Source organism: Lepidochelys kempii, chromosome 20 (assembly GCF_965140265.1).
Source record: "Lepidochelys kempii isolate rLepKem1 chromosome 20, rLepKem1.hap2, whole genome shotgun sequence".
In the NCBI taxonomy this organism is placed as follows: Eukaryota; Metazoa; Chordata; order Testudines; family Cheloniidae; genus Lepidochelys; species Lepidochelys kempii.
In genome coordinates this window covers 24,704,370-24,719,383 of record NC_133275.1, presented here as the reverse complement: position 1 = coordinate 24,719,383, position 15,014 = coordinate 24,704,370, and the positions used below count along the sequence as shown (strand labels likewise).

At 64.7% G+C, this 15,014-nt stretch overlaps 2 protein-coding genes across 3 annotated transcripts; both read right to left on the bottom strand.

Moving 5' to 3' along the window:
• Positions 1-1,948: 1,948 nt before the first annotated feature.
• Positions 1,949-4,727, bottom strand: CDKN2D (cyclin dependent kinase inhibitor 2D). The gene is made up of 3 exons (XM_073319173.1): positions 4,672-4,727; positions 4,286-4,443; positions 1,949-3,619 (listed from the first exon to the last, which is right to left on the bottom strand). The coding sequence occupies exons 2-3, from the start codon at positions 4,427-4,429 to the stop codon at positions 3,260-3,262; spliced, it is 504 nt and encodes a 167-aa protein (XP_073175274.1). The 5' UTR covers positions 4,430-4,443; positions 4,672-4,727; the 3' UTR covers positions 1,949-3,259.
• Positions 4,728-6,495: 1,768 nt separating this feature from the next.
• AP1M2 (adaptor related protein complex 1 subunit mu 2) lies at positions 6,496-13,943 on the bottom strand. Of its 2 annotated transcripts, XM_073318295.1 has the most exons (12): positions 13,793-13,942; positions 12,713-12,869; positions 12,410-12,477; positions 11,720-11,850; positions 11,324-11,471; positions 10,932-11,058; positions 9,876-10,018; positions 9,147-9,218; positions 8,331-8,489; positions 7,877-8,002; positions 7,035-7,110; positions 6,497-6,791 (listed from the first exon to the last, which is right to left on the bottom strand). In XM_073318295.1, the coding sequence occupies exons 1-12, from the start codon at positions 13,832-13,834 to the stop codon at positions 6,769-6,771; spliced, it is 1,272 nt and encodes a 423-aa protein (XP_073174396.1). In that variant the 5' UTR covers positions 13,835-13,942; the 3' UTR covers positions 6,497-6,768. The 2 variants fall into 2 exon arrangements, with proteins under 2 accessions (XP_073174397.1, XP_073174396.1); XM_073318296.1 differs by lacking the exons at positions 12,410-12,477; positions 12,713-12,869 and having other exon boundaries at positions 6,496-6,791; positions 13,793-13,943.
• Positions 13,944-15,014: the final 1,071 nt, after the last annotated feature.

Sequence of the window (15,014 nt, the reverse complement as noted above, 5' to 3'; positions counted from 1 at the left end):
GGGGCGGGGCGCTCGCCCCTGCAACCCCACCCCCCCCATTTAAAGGGACCGCAGCAACCTGGGGCTGTCACTGAAGACAGTGTCCTCCCCCCCCCACCAAACATCCCCAACCAGAACCCCCCCAGGACACCCTCTCCCCCCCAGCTCTGCCGGTGCCCCTCAGTCCCAACCCACAGCCCCCCGGCCATCCCAGCCCCAGGTGCCCCTGTGTATATAAAATCTCCCCACTGTATTTTCCACTGCATGCATCCGCCGAAGTGAGCTGCAGCCCACGAAAGCTTATGCTCTAATAAATTTGCTGGTCTCGAAGGTGCCACAAGGCCTCCTTTTCTCTTAGCAAACCTCTGGATCTTAGGTAGTTCTCTGGCTCTTACCCCTGCAGTACCTGAGTGCCACAATCAGGAGGTAGGGCAGAGCTATTGTACGGGGAAACTGAGGCCCGGAGAGATTTTTTTTTTGGACCTAAGCTACTTGCTCCAGCCCACCTGGGGTCTGTGGCACACTCTGCTGGAGGGAGAGGTGCACCGTTCGGGTTCACCCCACAGTGAACTACATCACTGGGATGCAGCAAAGACAGAAGAAAGGGGCCTGGGGTGGCGGGGGGGGGTGAGGAGCTGCAGCTGGGAAAAGCCTCTGTCTCTGGTAATCTCCTCTCAGCTGCTTGTGGCTTCTGGCACTTGCCACAGGCTGGGTTGTTGTGAAACAGCCCCAGCTGGGCCTTGGGCTTTTGCTTTTATTTTTTAAAGCTCCTGGCAGCAGCCAGCTCTCCTTTCTCCTCCTCTCCTAGCTTGGAGGCTGGGCTGCCCCACCCTGGCCTGGCAACAGGCACCCAGCTAGCGTTGCCAAACCCTGGCTTCCTTCCTTCCGTTGCTGTGTCACTACGTGCCACACCCAGAGGCTGGGCCCAGGCCGCGGGGACAGCCCGCCCGATAAAGCGTCCCTTGCAGCGTCACCTATTGCGCAAAGATCTCTGCGGAGACCCAGCCAGCGCTGGGAGCGGAGACAGGCCTGGGAGCTTGGATCCCCACCCCACGAGTGCCAGGGCGGCCCCTGCTGCGCCCCCCCTTACAGGTTCCTATAGCAGCATCTGAGCCAGGACAGACACCCTCCCTTGCAGCAGGAACCTCCAGGCCAGTAGCTGGGAAACCAGCTCCCCGGCCTCCTAGGGGCCCAGCAGAAAAGGGGAAGGTACCTGGCCAGCATCCCCGAGCTAGGCTCCGGGCACGGGTTGTGGGGGAGCATCTAAGGTCGCGCTGGATTCCCAGCCAGAGTCACAGCAAAGGCTCGGGAAAAACCTGAATAGTTCTCAGCCCCTTCTCCCTGCAGCCCGACATGGATCAGTTGGGAGGAGAGCTCTGCCTGAATCTCGGGGATATGGACGGGTTCTTTGCACCTTCTCCAGTCCCTGTTGCAGGCTACAGGAGTGTAGGAGGCTTAGCCAGGGGAAAGGAGAGGGTGCCACCAGGGAGCAATGGTAGCGGAGCCCCAGTGTCCTCCCCCTGGCAGAGTTACATCAACTGGCACACAAGGCAGGAGAGCCCCTGGCCCAGCCCATCACGGTCCAGTGACGGGGGAGCCAGAGCAGGAGCCCAGAGCCGGGGGGCAGTGCCGCCCTAGTTGTGTGGGACGTGACGTGGGTGCAAAACAAGAAGTATCGTGGCAGCTGGAACGACTGCCCAGCTCTGGGAGGGGAGAGCGGTCTAGTGGCTAGAGCAGAGGGTGCTGCAAGCCAGGACTCCTGGGTTCTGTCCTGGGCTCTGTTGCAATCTGTGACACCTCAGAAGAGTCACTTCCCCTTCCAGTATCAAATGGGAGCGGTGACGGGAAGTTTGACTGAAAAGTGCATTGAGATCCTAATTCCCAACCTCTGTGGCAAGACAGCTGCAGGGAACCCACCCACGCAGCTAGGGCTGCCATCTCTGCCGGAAGGAAGACCCAGGATTCATAATCCACAAATATTAATTTAATGGTTAAAAACATTAAATTATCCCCCAACATTTTCTCCAAAGCACAATAAATAGAATCTGGTTTAATCTTTTCTCTGTTTTAAAAAAACCACTATATACACAGCACAGATCCACCAATTCATCCCGGGAAGAGGCTGCTGCCAGAAGAATCAAGCTCAAACATTTTCAACGCAAAGACAATTCTGTTTCAAACACACGGGCGCTCGGGGGGAAGGGACACTGCTCGCCCGTCCCCAAGGGGCCTAGCAGAGGAGGGAAAACACCAGCCACCATCCCCCAAACCATGGCTGGAGCGTGGCTTGGCAAGACCACAGAGGCCAGCGTGAGCTGCATTGCATGCTGGGATGTGTAGTCTCTAGGGCAGCCTGGACCAAGGAGGGGCGGGAGGCACAGAGCTGATCTGGGACGGGGTGTGGAACCCCATGGGCAACATGAGGCTCTTGCCAGTGGGTCGCCCTCTTTAATAGCAGCCCTATGCGTTGCCATGGGGGATCCCAAATGCTGACCGGCCCTAGACCTGGGTATTTGCCCCATAGCTCCAACTCAAGTCCAGCCCCCTGGGCTCTAACCTCCTGTCCCTCTCATCAGCTTGGTCCCATTAACCCTTTGCATGCCGCAGTTCCCAGTGCCCCCCACCAACCCCCGCCCCTCCCGGCTGGGTTCAATGCAAAACGGACACTCACAAAATAACACTGTACAAGGCAGGGGGACGGGCAGATATGGGGGTGGGGAGAGACCAGAGGGCCCTGTGCACGGAGCGCTCTCCTAGGGAGCCACACAACCCCCCCACTGCTTTGTGCTGAAGTGGGAGGGGGCAGGGAAGGTCCGGCTTTGCAACTGAAACACCGTTGTGTCACCGTGCCCTCCCCACACCACAGACAGTCTTCGCTGCATGGCAGGCACTCCTCCTGGCTGCAAGGTTAGCAAGCCGCCCAGGGATCCGAGTTTGAATCATGGGCAGCAAAACCAGGCTTCCCCTCACATACACACACAGGTCAGCAATCCGGGAGGGAGGGGGAAGCACCCACGGCAAGGAGGACGGGGTGGGGAGAAGCCCCCCTCACTTGGGAACATCCTAGGAGGGGAGAAAAGCACCCACAAAAAATATAAATAGAAACAACAGTGAAAGTTAAAGACGAACTCTGAGGTAGGTGGGGGGCAGGGAGCTGCCTTTACACGGGCCGGGAATTAGGACGGGAGGGGGCAGGCAAGTCCCTCTGGGGCGGGTGCAACGGCAGGACTGGGGATGTCCCAGGAGGAGCAGTGCCACCCACCTCCTGCCCAGGAAGGTGTTACGCGGGGGCAGAGAGGTGCTGCTCCAGGATGGCCTCAAGGTGCGAGAGGCCCAGGTGACGGGCGAGCTCCAGGGGGGTGCGCCCCTCGGCGTCACGGTGCCGCAGGTTGGACTCGGGCGCCAGGTACCGCACCACCTCCATGTGCCCCTCCCGGACGGCCACGTGGACGGGCAGCGCCCCCGCCCCATCGGGCACGTTGACGTCGGCCCCATGCTCCACCAACACACGCAGGGTATCCAGGAAGCCGGTGCGGGCGGCGTCGTGGGCGGGCGCCCGGCCGGCCTCGTCCTGGATGTTGGGGCTGGCGCCCTGCTTCAGCAGCTCCTCTGCCACAAACGTGTTGCCGAACATCATCACCTGGGCGAGCGGAGGGGGGGGGTGTCACACGCAGCCTGGGGGGAGGGGATTTGAACCCAGGACCACAAGTCCCCCCCCCCCGATGGGCAGCTGGGGACTGCACCCGTGCCCCAGAGCCCTCATCCCGCTCTAGGCAGGGAGCGCTCAGGGACTGGGACCCTAACCCAGGGCCCCCACCCAGTGAGACCTGGAGCCAGGCCAAGTGGCAGCCTTCGGCCCGGTGGCTGTGTCCATCTTGTTTGGTCTGCACCCCCCAGCTGTTTATAAACATCGCTCCTTTGGGAGGCACCTGCGGGATTAGTGTGAAGCCGGGAGGGGCGGCCAGAAGGCATGAGGGGGACACACGAGGGCACTGGCGGGGTGGGACCTGGGTGCTGGAGGGGGGCGCGCGCACGAGGGCGCTGGAGATGATGGGGCAAGAAGAACTGGGACCCCCGCGGGCTTGCCAGCCCCGCCCGGGAGGGAGCCCTGAGCTGGACAGCCTGGGCACAAAGGAGCTGCGGGTTCCCTCACCCCCCGAGTGCCCTTCGACCCGCAGCCGGGATGGGGGGCGCCAGCTCCCCGTGGGGATCCCCCAAGCTCCTGGGGGGCAGCGGGGGGCGGCTGCCTGCCCCGCGGGGGGCGCCCCGGGGTCCTGCCCCAGGGGGAAGGCGGCGGGGTCCCCACCTGCAGCGCCGTCTTGCCGAAGCGGTTGTGCGAGTCGGGATGAACCAGCTCCTGGTGCAGGAGGCGGCGCAGCTCGGCCAGGTCCCCCCGGGCGGCGGCTCCGCTCAGCCGGTCCCCGGCGCTGATCTCGTCCCCCAGCAGCATGGCCGGGCGGGGACCTGGGGGCGGACACACCGGGGGGGTCAGCCCGTAGCCCCGCCGGGGATCGCCCTCCGCCCGGCTTCCCCGCGCCGGCCCGGCCCCTCCCGGGACACCCCCCTTCGCACCGCTCCCCGCGGCTGCCCCCGGGACCCCTGGTGCCCGGGGCTCTCCGCACCCCCGCCCAGCCCCCCCTCCGGGCTGCCCGGCCCCCCAGGCCCCGCCGGGGCTCTCCGCGCCCCCCTCACCCTGCGGCGGGTCGTCTGCGGCCAGGGAGCGGGGCCGGCGGCTGCGGCAGTGGGGAGGGCGGGGGCGGCGCTGGGGGGGGCGCTGGGGGCGGGGCGGGGCCGGGCTCGGCGAGGCTGGGGGCAGGGGCCGGGGCGGGTCCCGCGCTCGGCTCCGCCCACGTGGCCGCCCCATGTTTGTTTTTCTCTCCCAGCTCTGGGCTCGATACATTGTATCCGAACCACCACCGCCCTGGCCACGCCCCCTCCCCCGGAGTGGCCAATCGGAGCCCGGCTCCGGGCAAGCTCTTGGAGCCTCTCGCCTCCTGATTGGCCGCCGGCAGGCGGCGGGGAGGGCGGGGCTCCCTGATTCAAACGCAGCTTCGGGCGGGAAGGAGGCGGCGGCGCCGGAGCGACCGGGACCCCCTCGAACCACCCTGGGGGGGGCCGGGACCCCCCTGCCGGGACCCGCCCCGCCCCAGCGAACCCCCAGCGGCCGGGACCCCCCTTCTGCTGCGAGACTCACAGACTCTAGGCCCCCCTGGGGCCAAGCCCCCCAGGCTGAGTGACCCCCTGGGGCCAAGCCCCCCCCCGAGGAGCCGCCCCCAGCTCATGCTCTCTGCCCCCCACCTGCTAGGAGCCCCCCATCCCATGGACCCCCCACAAATGCCAGGAGCCTTGCAGAAGTTCTGGCACCCCCAGACCTGGGTTGTGCCCCCCCCCAGCCATGCTCTGTGGGGAAGGGATCCCCAGCAGACCCTGCATGGGGGGCAGGGCAGCACCGGACCGGCCCAGAGGAAGCAGCCGCTTGTGGCAGGCAGGCAGCGACCAGCTGCCATGCCCCCCCCGGTGAAGCGTGACAGACAAAGCACCTGCCCCAGATGCTGCATTGGAAGATGGGGGGCCAGCCCCCTGTGATCCAGCTGGGCACTGCATTACCAGAGTGGGGAAATTCCCAGGCCTTTCCCCCTGAGCTGCCCCCCCCCCGGCGAGAGAGGGAGGATACGTTCCTCTCCATGCCAGCCCGTTCAGCGCAGCCATCCATCCTGCCTTGCTCCTGCCCACACCCCTCTGCCCCCTGGCCCAGGCGCCGAGCTGCGGGGGGTCGGCCTTTACGCCCGGGCCATTAATACCCGGCTCTCGGGCGAGCAGCCGCTGTGTGAGGATGACTGGCAGCTCCAGCCGCCCGGCGCGAAGGGCCGACGCGCCCTCGCCTCAGCCCCAGCTTTGCCGGGACACGGCGCCGCAAAGCCAGCAGGCCCGGGGAGGAGCCGCAGGCCAGTTTGGAGCCAGGCCCCGGTTACCTTTCCCCACGAGCACTGGGTCAGACCCTCGCCCGGGGAAATGGAGCTGGCAGGGGACGGGGCAGAACTCAGCCGCAGCTCTTTGCCTCCTGCCCCCTCCTGGCCGATTGCCCCCCAGCTGATCCATAGCAGGGATGACACATAGGGGTCCCCCACGCAGCTGCCATTCGTGGCGGTACAAACAGAGGCCGGCCTGTAGCAGCCAGATACTCCTGCTTCAAAGGAAGGGGCCTGGCGCCCTGCAGTGCTGCGATTCCTTGGTGCTGGAGTGCCCTCCTGACCCATTAGAGATTGGCTCATGCCCGGGAGCAGATGGGTTTAGATCCCATCCCAGCTCTCGGGCTATGTCGTCCTCCCTTGGGTTTCTTGCTAAGCCCAATCCTGTGCTCAGAGACGCATATCCAGCCCCGCTGACTGCAGTGGGGAGCAACTGAGGGCAGAACGGGGCCCTCTGCGAGTCCTGCCCAGGTACCCACGGCACTTTCCAGCCCAAAGGGGTCAGGAGAGCCCCTCCCCGATTCACATCGGACACCCCCGTGGCAGCTGGCACTAAACCATCCTCAGAGCCAAGCGAGGTTTATTTCCTCTTTATAAATCAATAGATAAGTCGGGAGAAAGGACCGGGCCCTGGGGTAGGGGAGTCTCCAGAAATTCAGCCCCAGCTGGGGGCAGGACGGCGGACAGCAGCCCAGGGGGAAATGCACAAAATTCTCTCTTAAAAGGGCCTCTCTAGGTTCACAGGGCACTCGCTGCGGTCCGGGGGCTCCAGCCTCCTTCAATCGTGGGGCCGCAGGATCCCTCGCCGCCCGGCTGGAGCCTACTGGGTCCGGAGCTGGTAATCTGGACCGAGAAAGGGAGACATGCGTGTGAAATGCGGAGCCGGGGATCATAATGGGCCAAGTGGATCACGGGAGCGCAAAGTGCACCATGGCCTGGTGACCCTTCCTGGAATCCGCCCACCCTCAGTAGACCCCCACCCCCATGGCCGGGGGGCCGATACAGAGTGAGCTTCCCCCCTCTAGGGCTGAGAGGGCAGACCCCGGCCAACGCACCCCCCAGCTAGACAGCCCCTGGGTGACTCACCCCCGCTCTGGGTGATGTACCGCACCCAGGGCAGTGCCTGGTACCCGCTCTTCTCGATGATCTTCATGTAGCGCACCTGCCGGGGAAGGAAGTCACAAGGCAGGCGGCTATTTGGTGGGGACATTCCCGCCCTCCCCTGGCACCACTGGGGGACTGCTCCAGCCTCCCCCCAGCTCAGAGCTGTACCCCCTCCCCCCAGCTTGCCAGTCACCGGGACCTTCCCCTCTGGCCCCTCTCCGGGGGATACCGAGGCACAGGCTTGCCCAAGGAGCTGGGGCAGAGCCCAGCCCTGGCCTGACCTCCCTGCGTCTCCAACCCATCTGCAGAGTCGCTGCATTTCCCTTAGCACCGCCCTCCGCGACAGCCCCGACTCTGCATTAGGGTCGCAGGCTGCCCCCTGCTGCAGAGGAAGGCTCAGGGAAGAGGAGGGGGAATGAGCCCCACTTCTGGCAACTGAGCTGCAGTCCGGGGGGGGGCTCCCCCGTCCCGGGTCCAGCTCCCCGGATGAGTCGCTTGCCCACAGAACCGCCGCGCAGCAGGAACATGGGAACCAGAGCGCGTCAGCTCATCTTCCCCAGCTCCCCACGCCCCCCAAGGCCGGGGGCGGTCATAGGCAGGATGGCGTGGAGAGACCAGGGTGGGGCGAGAGGGAGGCTGGCAGCTTGGATTGAAGGCACCATGAGCAGGGGGAGGGGTGATGGCATGGGAAAGGGTATAGCCCCCCCACCCCGGGCTTTCCCAGGCCCTCTCTCCACACACCCTGCCCCCCACTCTCCTAGTTCTCTCCTCTCCACACCCAGCCCCCCTCCCTCCATATAACCCCCCTGACCGCTCCTGCTTACCTGGATTCCGGAGACGGTAAAGTAGGGGATCTCAAAGCGGACAGCAATGGGCGGCCGCCCCTCCACCTCCTCCTTCTCCACGCTGGGCAACCCAAAGTGGGCCCGCATCAGGAACTCTTTCCCACCCTGTGGAGACAAGCATGGCCCTCATGGGGAAACTAAGGCTGCAGATTACCCCAGGGCGCCCCCTCCCCACCTTCCCGCATCCCTGCGAACAGCTGGCTGACCTGGGGGATCGATTCGACCAGGACAGGCAGCGGGCAAGTAACTCGCCCAAGGTTACTTAGCAAAGTCAGTGTCAGAGCCAGGGGTAGAATCCAGCAGTCCTGGCTCCTAGCACCTGCTGCTCTAACCACTGGACCCCACTCCCCTCCCAGAGCCAGGGATAGAACCCAGGAGTCCCGGCTCCCAGCCCTTGCCAGCATAAGGGGGGGGGCAAAGGCCGCTCTCTCACCGGGAACGACTTGATGCTCCAGATGACGATGTTCTTCTCGGGCATGTACTTGGCACTGCCAACGCTGGTCTTGAACTTGGGGGAGTCGGCGTCGCTTGGGACGGGGACCGAGATCTCCACACCATTGGCCACCGACTGCTTCTTGAACTGGCCCTTCGCCTTCCCAGGGCAAGGGGGGGAACACAGCGTCAGGGGCATCCCCTTTCACAGCTCAGCAACCCCATGGGCTGAGCCAGCTGGGGCTGGGGGGAATGAGATCAGACCCTCCCGCTGCTCAGCCAGGAAGGCAGCAGAGTTACTGTGCGGAGGAGTTAATTGGTGGGGCTTATCATCATCCATGAGGACACTGGGCCCTGCAGCCCAAGGAGCGCTAGGGGAAAGGTTTCCTGTCTAGGTGCCTGTCCAAGCCACTCACAGCCACCCTCCTGCCCCCGGGGGGAAGGACATGTTAACTCCATGTTACAGATGGGAAAACTGAGGCATGGGGCAGCGTGAGTGACACACTCAGGGTCCTGCAGGAAATTGAACCCAGGTTTCATGAGTCGAAGGGAGCGTCCTACTCACTAGGCCTTCCTTCCCCACTAGAGTCTTACCCCACTGGGGGCATACAAAGCTGTAGGTGTTCATTCTCCTTGGCAGGCTGAGGGTGTTTTGGGGGGGGCTCAGTGCAGGCCAAGGGGAGTCCGCACACCCCGTTAGCTCTGGGGCATCTGGCACAGCAGTGTGAAAATCTGGGGGGGGCACAAAGGATCGAGGTGCCCTTGCACCCGGTCATGGCACACCCAGTCACCCCACACACCCAGTCCAGGGGCTCACCTTCACCATGATCTCCACGCGGCTGTGGGAGAACTTCTCGATGACCGACTCGATCCAGATGAGGGGCTTCACCTTCCCGCAGGGAGAGAGAACGGAAAGTCAGGCCCCCCCCTGCCCCGGGTAGTGCCCAGGAGTGGGGCAAAAAGGGAGTCGCTCAAAGTCCCACAGCGAGTCATTGGGAGAGCCAGGGGCAGAACCCAGGAGTCCTGCTTCAACCCACGAGATCCCCACCCCCTTCCCAGAGCCAGGGACAGAACCCAGGAGTCCTGCTTCAACCCACGAGATCCCCACCCCCTTCCCAGAGCCAGGGACAGAACCCAGGAGTCCTGCTTCAACCCACGAGATCCCCACCCCCTTCCCAGAGCCAGGGACAGAACCCAGGAGTCCTGCTTCAACCCACGAGATCCCCACCCCCTTCCCAGAGCAAGGGGCAGAACCCAGGAGTCCTGCTTCAACCCACGAGATCCCCACCCCCTTCCCAGAGCAAGGGGCAGAACCCAGGAGTCCTGCTTCAACCCACGAGATCCCCACCCCCTTCCCAGAGCCAGGGGCAGAACCCAGGAGTCCTGCTTCAACCCACGAGATCCCCACCCCCTTCCCAGAGCCAGGGACAGAACCCAGGAGTCCTGGCTCCCAGCCCCCTGCTCCCTCCAGTCTCATGTGTCGGACAGGGGCAGGGGCACAGTGCTGAGTGTGGTGCCGTGCCCTCCCTGCAGGCCCGCTGCCCACCTGCGTGTTGAGCCGGTAGGACATGAGCTCGAAGTCTCCGTCAGGCGGGATGAAGGAGATGGTGCGGTCGTTGTCGAAGCGCGAGAGCCGCACGCACTGGTGGAACTTGACGTCCTCCAGCTCCACCGACTTGTTCTTGCCACCTGGCACGGCGAGCAGAGGGGGCAGCTGTGAGGGGGGTGGCAGAAGGGCTGGGGGGGGTGCAACTGGATGGGGGGAGCCCTGCAGACACTCAAGATCTACTGCTCTGTGATACGAAGCTGAACATCAAGTGTGGCGGGGTGGTCCCCCCGCCACGCTGGGAGAGGGCTGAGAGGGGAAACAGCCACAGCTGTAGCCCGTGTAGTTAGGGCCCAGCTGGCCCTTATCAGAGGGCTGTGGGCCAGAAGGGGAGAGACTCTCTCTAGCTACCTGGAGAGAGGAGGACCTGGCTGCCGGGGAAGCTGAGGGGGTACCCAGGGAAGGGCAGAGGGAGCTGGGGCGCTCCAGCCTAGCAGAGCCCCAGGCTGCAGGCCGAGGTAAAGGCCCACACAAGGGTACTAAGGCTGCAGAGGGGCAGCCCAGGCCTAGACAGAGGCAGCTGGTCCGACCCCGCTTGCCGATGATGAGTGGTGCGGACTGCGTCTGCCCCAGGGAGCGGGGGCTAGACGAGGCAAGGGAGGGATAGGGGGTTGGGGGTTCCCTGGGAGGGGGGACCCAGACTGAGGGGGTACTGCCAGGGGGCAGAGCCCTAGGCTAGAAGGGGTCCGGGAGGGGCATGGGGCCAGCGGCAGGCGAGACACCGACTGGCAGAGGGCGCTCCTGGCTGAAAAGAGCTAATTCCCTGGGCAGCCAGCAGGCGGCGCTGCAGCGGTGAGTCGTCGCCCCGCGACACCAAGACACAGTTTATGTAGGGCCTACAATAACTCCAGTGCTGCCATAAGTGTGGGGGGAGCAGCTGTGGGGTCAGCCTGCCCCTCCACACAGGGAGCCCCCCTCCCCTTGTGCGTGCTCTCCGCCCTGGGCAGAAGGGGCTAAGCCGTGGTAGGGGCAAGCCGGGGCACCCCGGGTACTCACGCCCGGTCAGCTCAAAGAGCATGCGGTCGTTAAGGCCCAGCCGCAGCTCGGGCATGCCGGAGAGAAACGTCTTCAGCTTGATGGTGCCCACGATCTCGCTGAGCAGGACACTGCCATTGGTGTTCACCTGGGGGGCCGGGAGCGTGGTCAGCAGAGGGACCCTATTCCCCTCTTCCGTGCTGGCCGGGCACGGGCTCGGTGCTGGGCCTGGGCCCTGCCCCCAGGAGCCGGCCACGGCCCCGACACACGCCGGGGCTCCTGGCAAGCTGGGCTGGGGGGCTTGGGCAGCCACCGGCCAGGGCAGGGAGCCAAGGCTGGAGTCTCGTCTCCAGCCCCCGGGATCCCTTGGCCCATCTCCCTTGTGGCCCCAGGGCCGCCCCACCCCCGCTCACCAGCAGGTTCACTGACTCAATGACATCGATGAAAACCTCATTCTTCTTGTACTTGATGCCCTCGGAGCGCCAGGACACGGCGTTGGTGACGGTGGGGGGCACGTGGGACTTGCCAGTCTCCAGCTTGTTGCCTTGCTGGGTGATGTACCTGGGGATGACGCCCGGTTAAAAGAGCCCATCTCCTCCCCGGGGCACTGGCTTTGCTGCCCACTCTGCCCCTGGCCAGAGAGATCCTAGTTACACCCGCGCCAGAGGTCCAGCCCCATGAACCCGACAGGAAACTCCTCTCTCTGTACTAGCCTCCGTTTCCTGAGCTTCTCCATTTGCCTTATTTTCACTGGCCGCCTTCCCGGGCCCAGCCACGTGAATCGACTGGCCCCTGCCTGGGCTACTCACTCCTGGAGGATTTTGCTGTCAGTCGTCTGGGGGAACCCGAAATCCATCAGCTCATCCAGCAGCTCGTAGATGACGACGAAGTTGTCTCGGATGCTCTCCTCCTCCAGCTCCTTAAAGTACTCGGAGAAAACCTGGGAGAGGGACAGGAGCACTAGCCACTTCAGACGCCGCTCGCTCGCCGGCCTCTTCCTAGGGGCCGAGGTAGGATCTCCCTTCCCCGGGAATAACCCCTGGCCCCACTCAGTCAGCTGGGCGAAGCCACGCCAGGCATGGGGGTGGGAGGGGGTGACCAAGTGGATCTGTTCTGGGATCACATGGAGCTGGGTGGTGCCAGGCCAGGCACAGGGAGGAGGGGGAATCAAGCGGATCTGTTCTGGGATCAGGCAGAGCTGGGTGATGCTGGGGGGGCCAAGCAGATCTGTTCTGGGATCATGTGGAGCTGGGTGCTGCCAGGCTGGGGTGGGGGTGAGGGGGAATCAAGTGAATCTGTCCTGGGATCAGGCAGAGCTCCAATATCCAGGGCTTTGCTGCCTCCCCGTGCAGACATCATTGGCTCTCCCAACCCTGCTCCGCTCAACTGAAGCGGGGTCCCGGGGACATGACGCTGAGGCTGCAGCCCCTCCCGCCGCCCAGCAGGAGGTGCCGCAGGGACGCACCCCCATTGGATCCAGCACCGCCCGCGTCGCTCACCTCCACCACCTTGTAGAGGAAGGAGTAGACCAGCGAGGCATTGGCGTTCTTCATGGTGGTGGCCACCACTGTGGGGCGAGTTAAGGAAAGGGGGGGATCACTCTGGGGAGCAGGGTGCCACGTTCTGCCCATACGCCCACTCCTGCCCCAGGAGGGACCTGCTGGGGGGAGAGGGGTCAGGCAGCTGCCAGTTAGCGTCATCCATCTGGGGACACAGCACCAGGAGATCATGGGCACCAGAGCTTGTGAAGGTGGGGGGGTGCCCAGGGGAGGGCAGGGCGGCCGCCAGCGCTGGTAGGATACGGTACAGGTTGGTGTGCTTGATCCAGAGGAAGTGGACTTTGCCATGGGTCAGCAGCGGGGTCAGGGCCCCCTCCTCCTCCTTCTGCATCAGCAGCGGCATGAAGTGATCGATCTCTGCCATGCTCGCATCCCCCTTGTAGTTCCGGCTGATCAGCGGCTGCGGGACGGAGAGGCTGGGGGTGCGTGGGGACAGGCCTGAGGGAGCCCCCCGTGGGGACCCCTGCAGGAGAGCACCAGCCCCGCCATCCATGGGGACCCACTCCCCACAGTGAAGCTTTCGCCCTGGTCCACCATGGGCTGAGGATTTTGTGACCTTTCTTTCTTTCATTCATTTCAGGTGAGTAGCCTGGTGGAGTCCCCTAAGCAGGGAATCCCCCTTCTGCTCTGGCCTCCCACACTCTGCCCAGCTCCCCCACGCAGCCCCTGCCCCGCATGGCCTGTCAGCCCCTCCAGAGCCCAGGTGAGCAGAGCCCAGAGCTCCATCAGGGTCGGACGAGGCCTTCGTGGGGCAGGTTGTTCCCGCACCTGCCCCTGGTGTAGCTGGAGCTGGGCATCTGGCTGGGAGCTGGGCTGGCTGGGCCTCGGGGCTGGCCAGTCTCACTTTGCTCTGGCCATTCTGTGACCTTCACGGGACCCTGTGGGGAGGGGGATGTCCCCCCATCCCTTCACAGCATGCTCCTCCCCACATCTCATCTGCTAGTCAGAGCAGGGGGGCTGGGAGCCAGGACTTTAGGAGGAGAGTGGGGTCTAGTTGTTAGGGGGGAGGGCTGGAAGCTGGACTCCTGGGTTCTCTCCCCAGCTCTGGGAGGGGAGTGGAGTCTGGTGATTGGAGCAGGGGCCTGACAGCAGAACTCCTGGGTTCTATTCTTAGATCTGGTTCTGTGGCCATGGGTGAGTTTCCTTCCCCCACCCCGTGCCTCAGTTTCCATGGCCAGTTCAGAGTGGGGGCTGGAGTGGCACTGGGCCAGGGCAGAGCATGCTGGGGGTTCTTTCCAGCCTCCCTTTAGGGACCATTTGCAAAGTGCCCCCCCCCAGCTGTCGGGGGCTGGAGGCCTGGGTGGGGGGAGCAGCAGGGCTCACCTTGCCTTTGAGGTCCAGGACGAAGACAGCGGAGGCTGACATGATCCTGGCCTGGCCTGGCCCCCTCCCGGCCTGTGCGCAGCTTCCTCCTTCCTGGCTCCCCGCAGGGCCAGGTGAGGGAGCTGCGCCCACAGGTGAGCTGGCCCCTTAAAGGGGAAGTGACACATATCCGCCGACAGGAAGGAGGGAGGCGGCCACAGAGGCGCCCTGGGGTGGCGGCGCACGGAACCCCTGGCACACCTGGGCCCACAGGCCGTGGGACAGATGGTGCTTGTGCCCCCCCACCCCCATGGGTCTGCCCCGCAGCTGGCCTGACCTCTGGGCTGCAGCTCAAGGGGGCTGGGCTGGAGGAATCCTCTCTGCCCTCCAAGTGTCCAGCGAACCCCCCTCAGGGCTTTGCCCCAAACCCCTGCCCCCTGCTTAGCACCTGGGAGTCATTCCCGGGGGAGGGGGGGGCAGGCAGAGCCAAGCCCTGGGGCTGTCAGTGTGTGGGGGTGGCCAGGGAGAGGGGGGCAGGCTGGGGGTGGGACAAGGAGGTAAGGGAGCTGGGGAGCATTGTGGAAAGATGGGGGGCAGGAGAGGGGGTGGCCTGGGGCAGGGGAATCTCCACAAACTCCTTGCTCTGCCCAGGGCCCTGGCCTGGCAAGAATTCCCCAGCCACCCACGCGGGCGCATTCCAGCCCCGGGCCGGGCGACCTCGCCAGCCAGGACAATGGGGGCCTGTGCTGGGCAGGGCCAGTACCAGCCGGAATCCAGCCTCCTCTGCGCCGGGCTATGCGGCTAGGATGCGGAGGGGCGTGGGAGCCAGGCTGCGCTCAGCAGCATGGCATGAGCCGGGGAATGCAGGCGGGTGGCAGCTGGAGCTGTGGGAGCTCATGCAGCCGATGCCATTTCCCGCTGAAGAGTCTCACAGGAGTGTCTAGAAGCCCTGAGCAAATCCGAGGCCCCCCTGGGGCCTGGCGCTGCCCAGACCCCCACCAAGATCCGGGACCCCCCTGGGGCCAGGTGCTGTATGGACACAGCATGAGAGAGATTCCCTAAAGAGCCAAAGCCTGGGCAGGGAAATAGAGGCCCAGAGAGGGATGTGACTTGCCCACGGTCACCCGGCAGGGCAGTGGCAGGGCCAGGAATGGAACTTGGGTGTCCTGAGTCTCAGCCCAGTGCCCCACCCACTAAGCTGCAGTGTCTGTGGGGTATGATGTGCGTGGGCCGGCTCCGATCC

Excerpts from the sequence above, each read along its gene's own strand:
- CDKN2D (XM_073319173.1), bottom strand. The coding sequence starts at position 4,429 with ATGCTGCTGGGGGACGAGATCAGCGCCGGGGACCGGCTGAGCGGAGCC. Across the intron at positions 3,620-4,285 it reads TCGGCAAGACGGCGCTGCAG|GTGATGATGTTCGGCAACAC; the intron begins GTGGGGACCCCG and ends CCGCTCGCCCAG.
- AP1M2 (XM_073318295.1), bottom strand. The coding sequence starts at position 13,834 with ATGTCAGCCTCCGCTGTCTTCGTCCTGGACCTCAAAGGCAAG. Across the intron at positions 11,059-11,323 it reads TTGAGTCAGTGAACCTGCTG|GTGAACACCAATGGCAGTGT; the intron begins GTGAGCGGGGGT and ends CCGGCCCCCCAG. Across the intron at positions 8,490-9,146 it reads GCGTGGAGATCATGGTGAAG|GCGAAGGGCCAGTTCAAGAA; the intron begins GTGAGCCCCTGG and ends TGCCCTGGGAAG.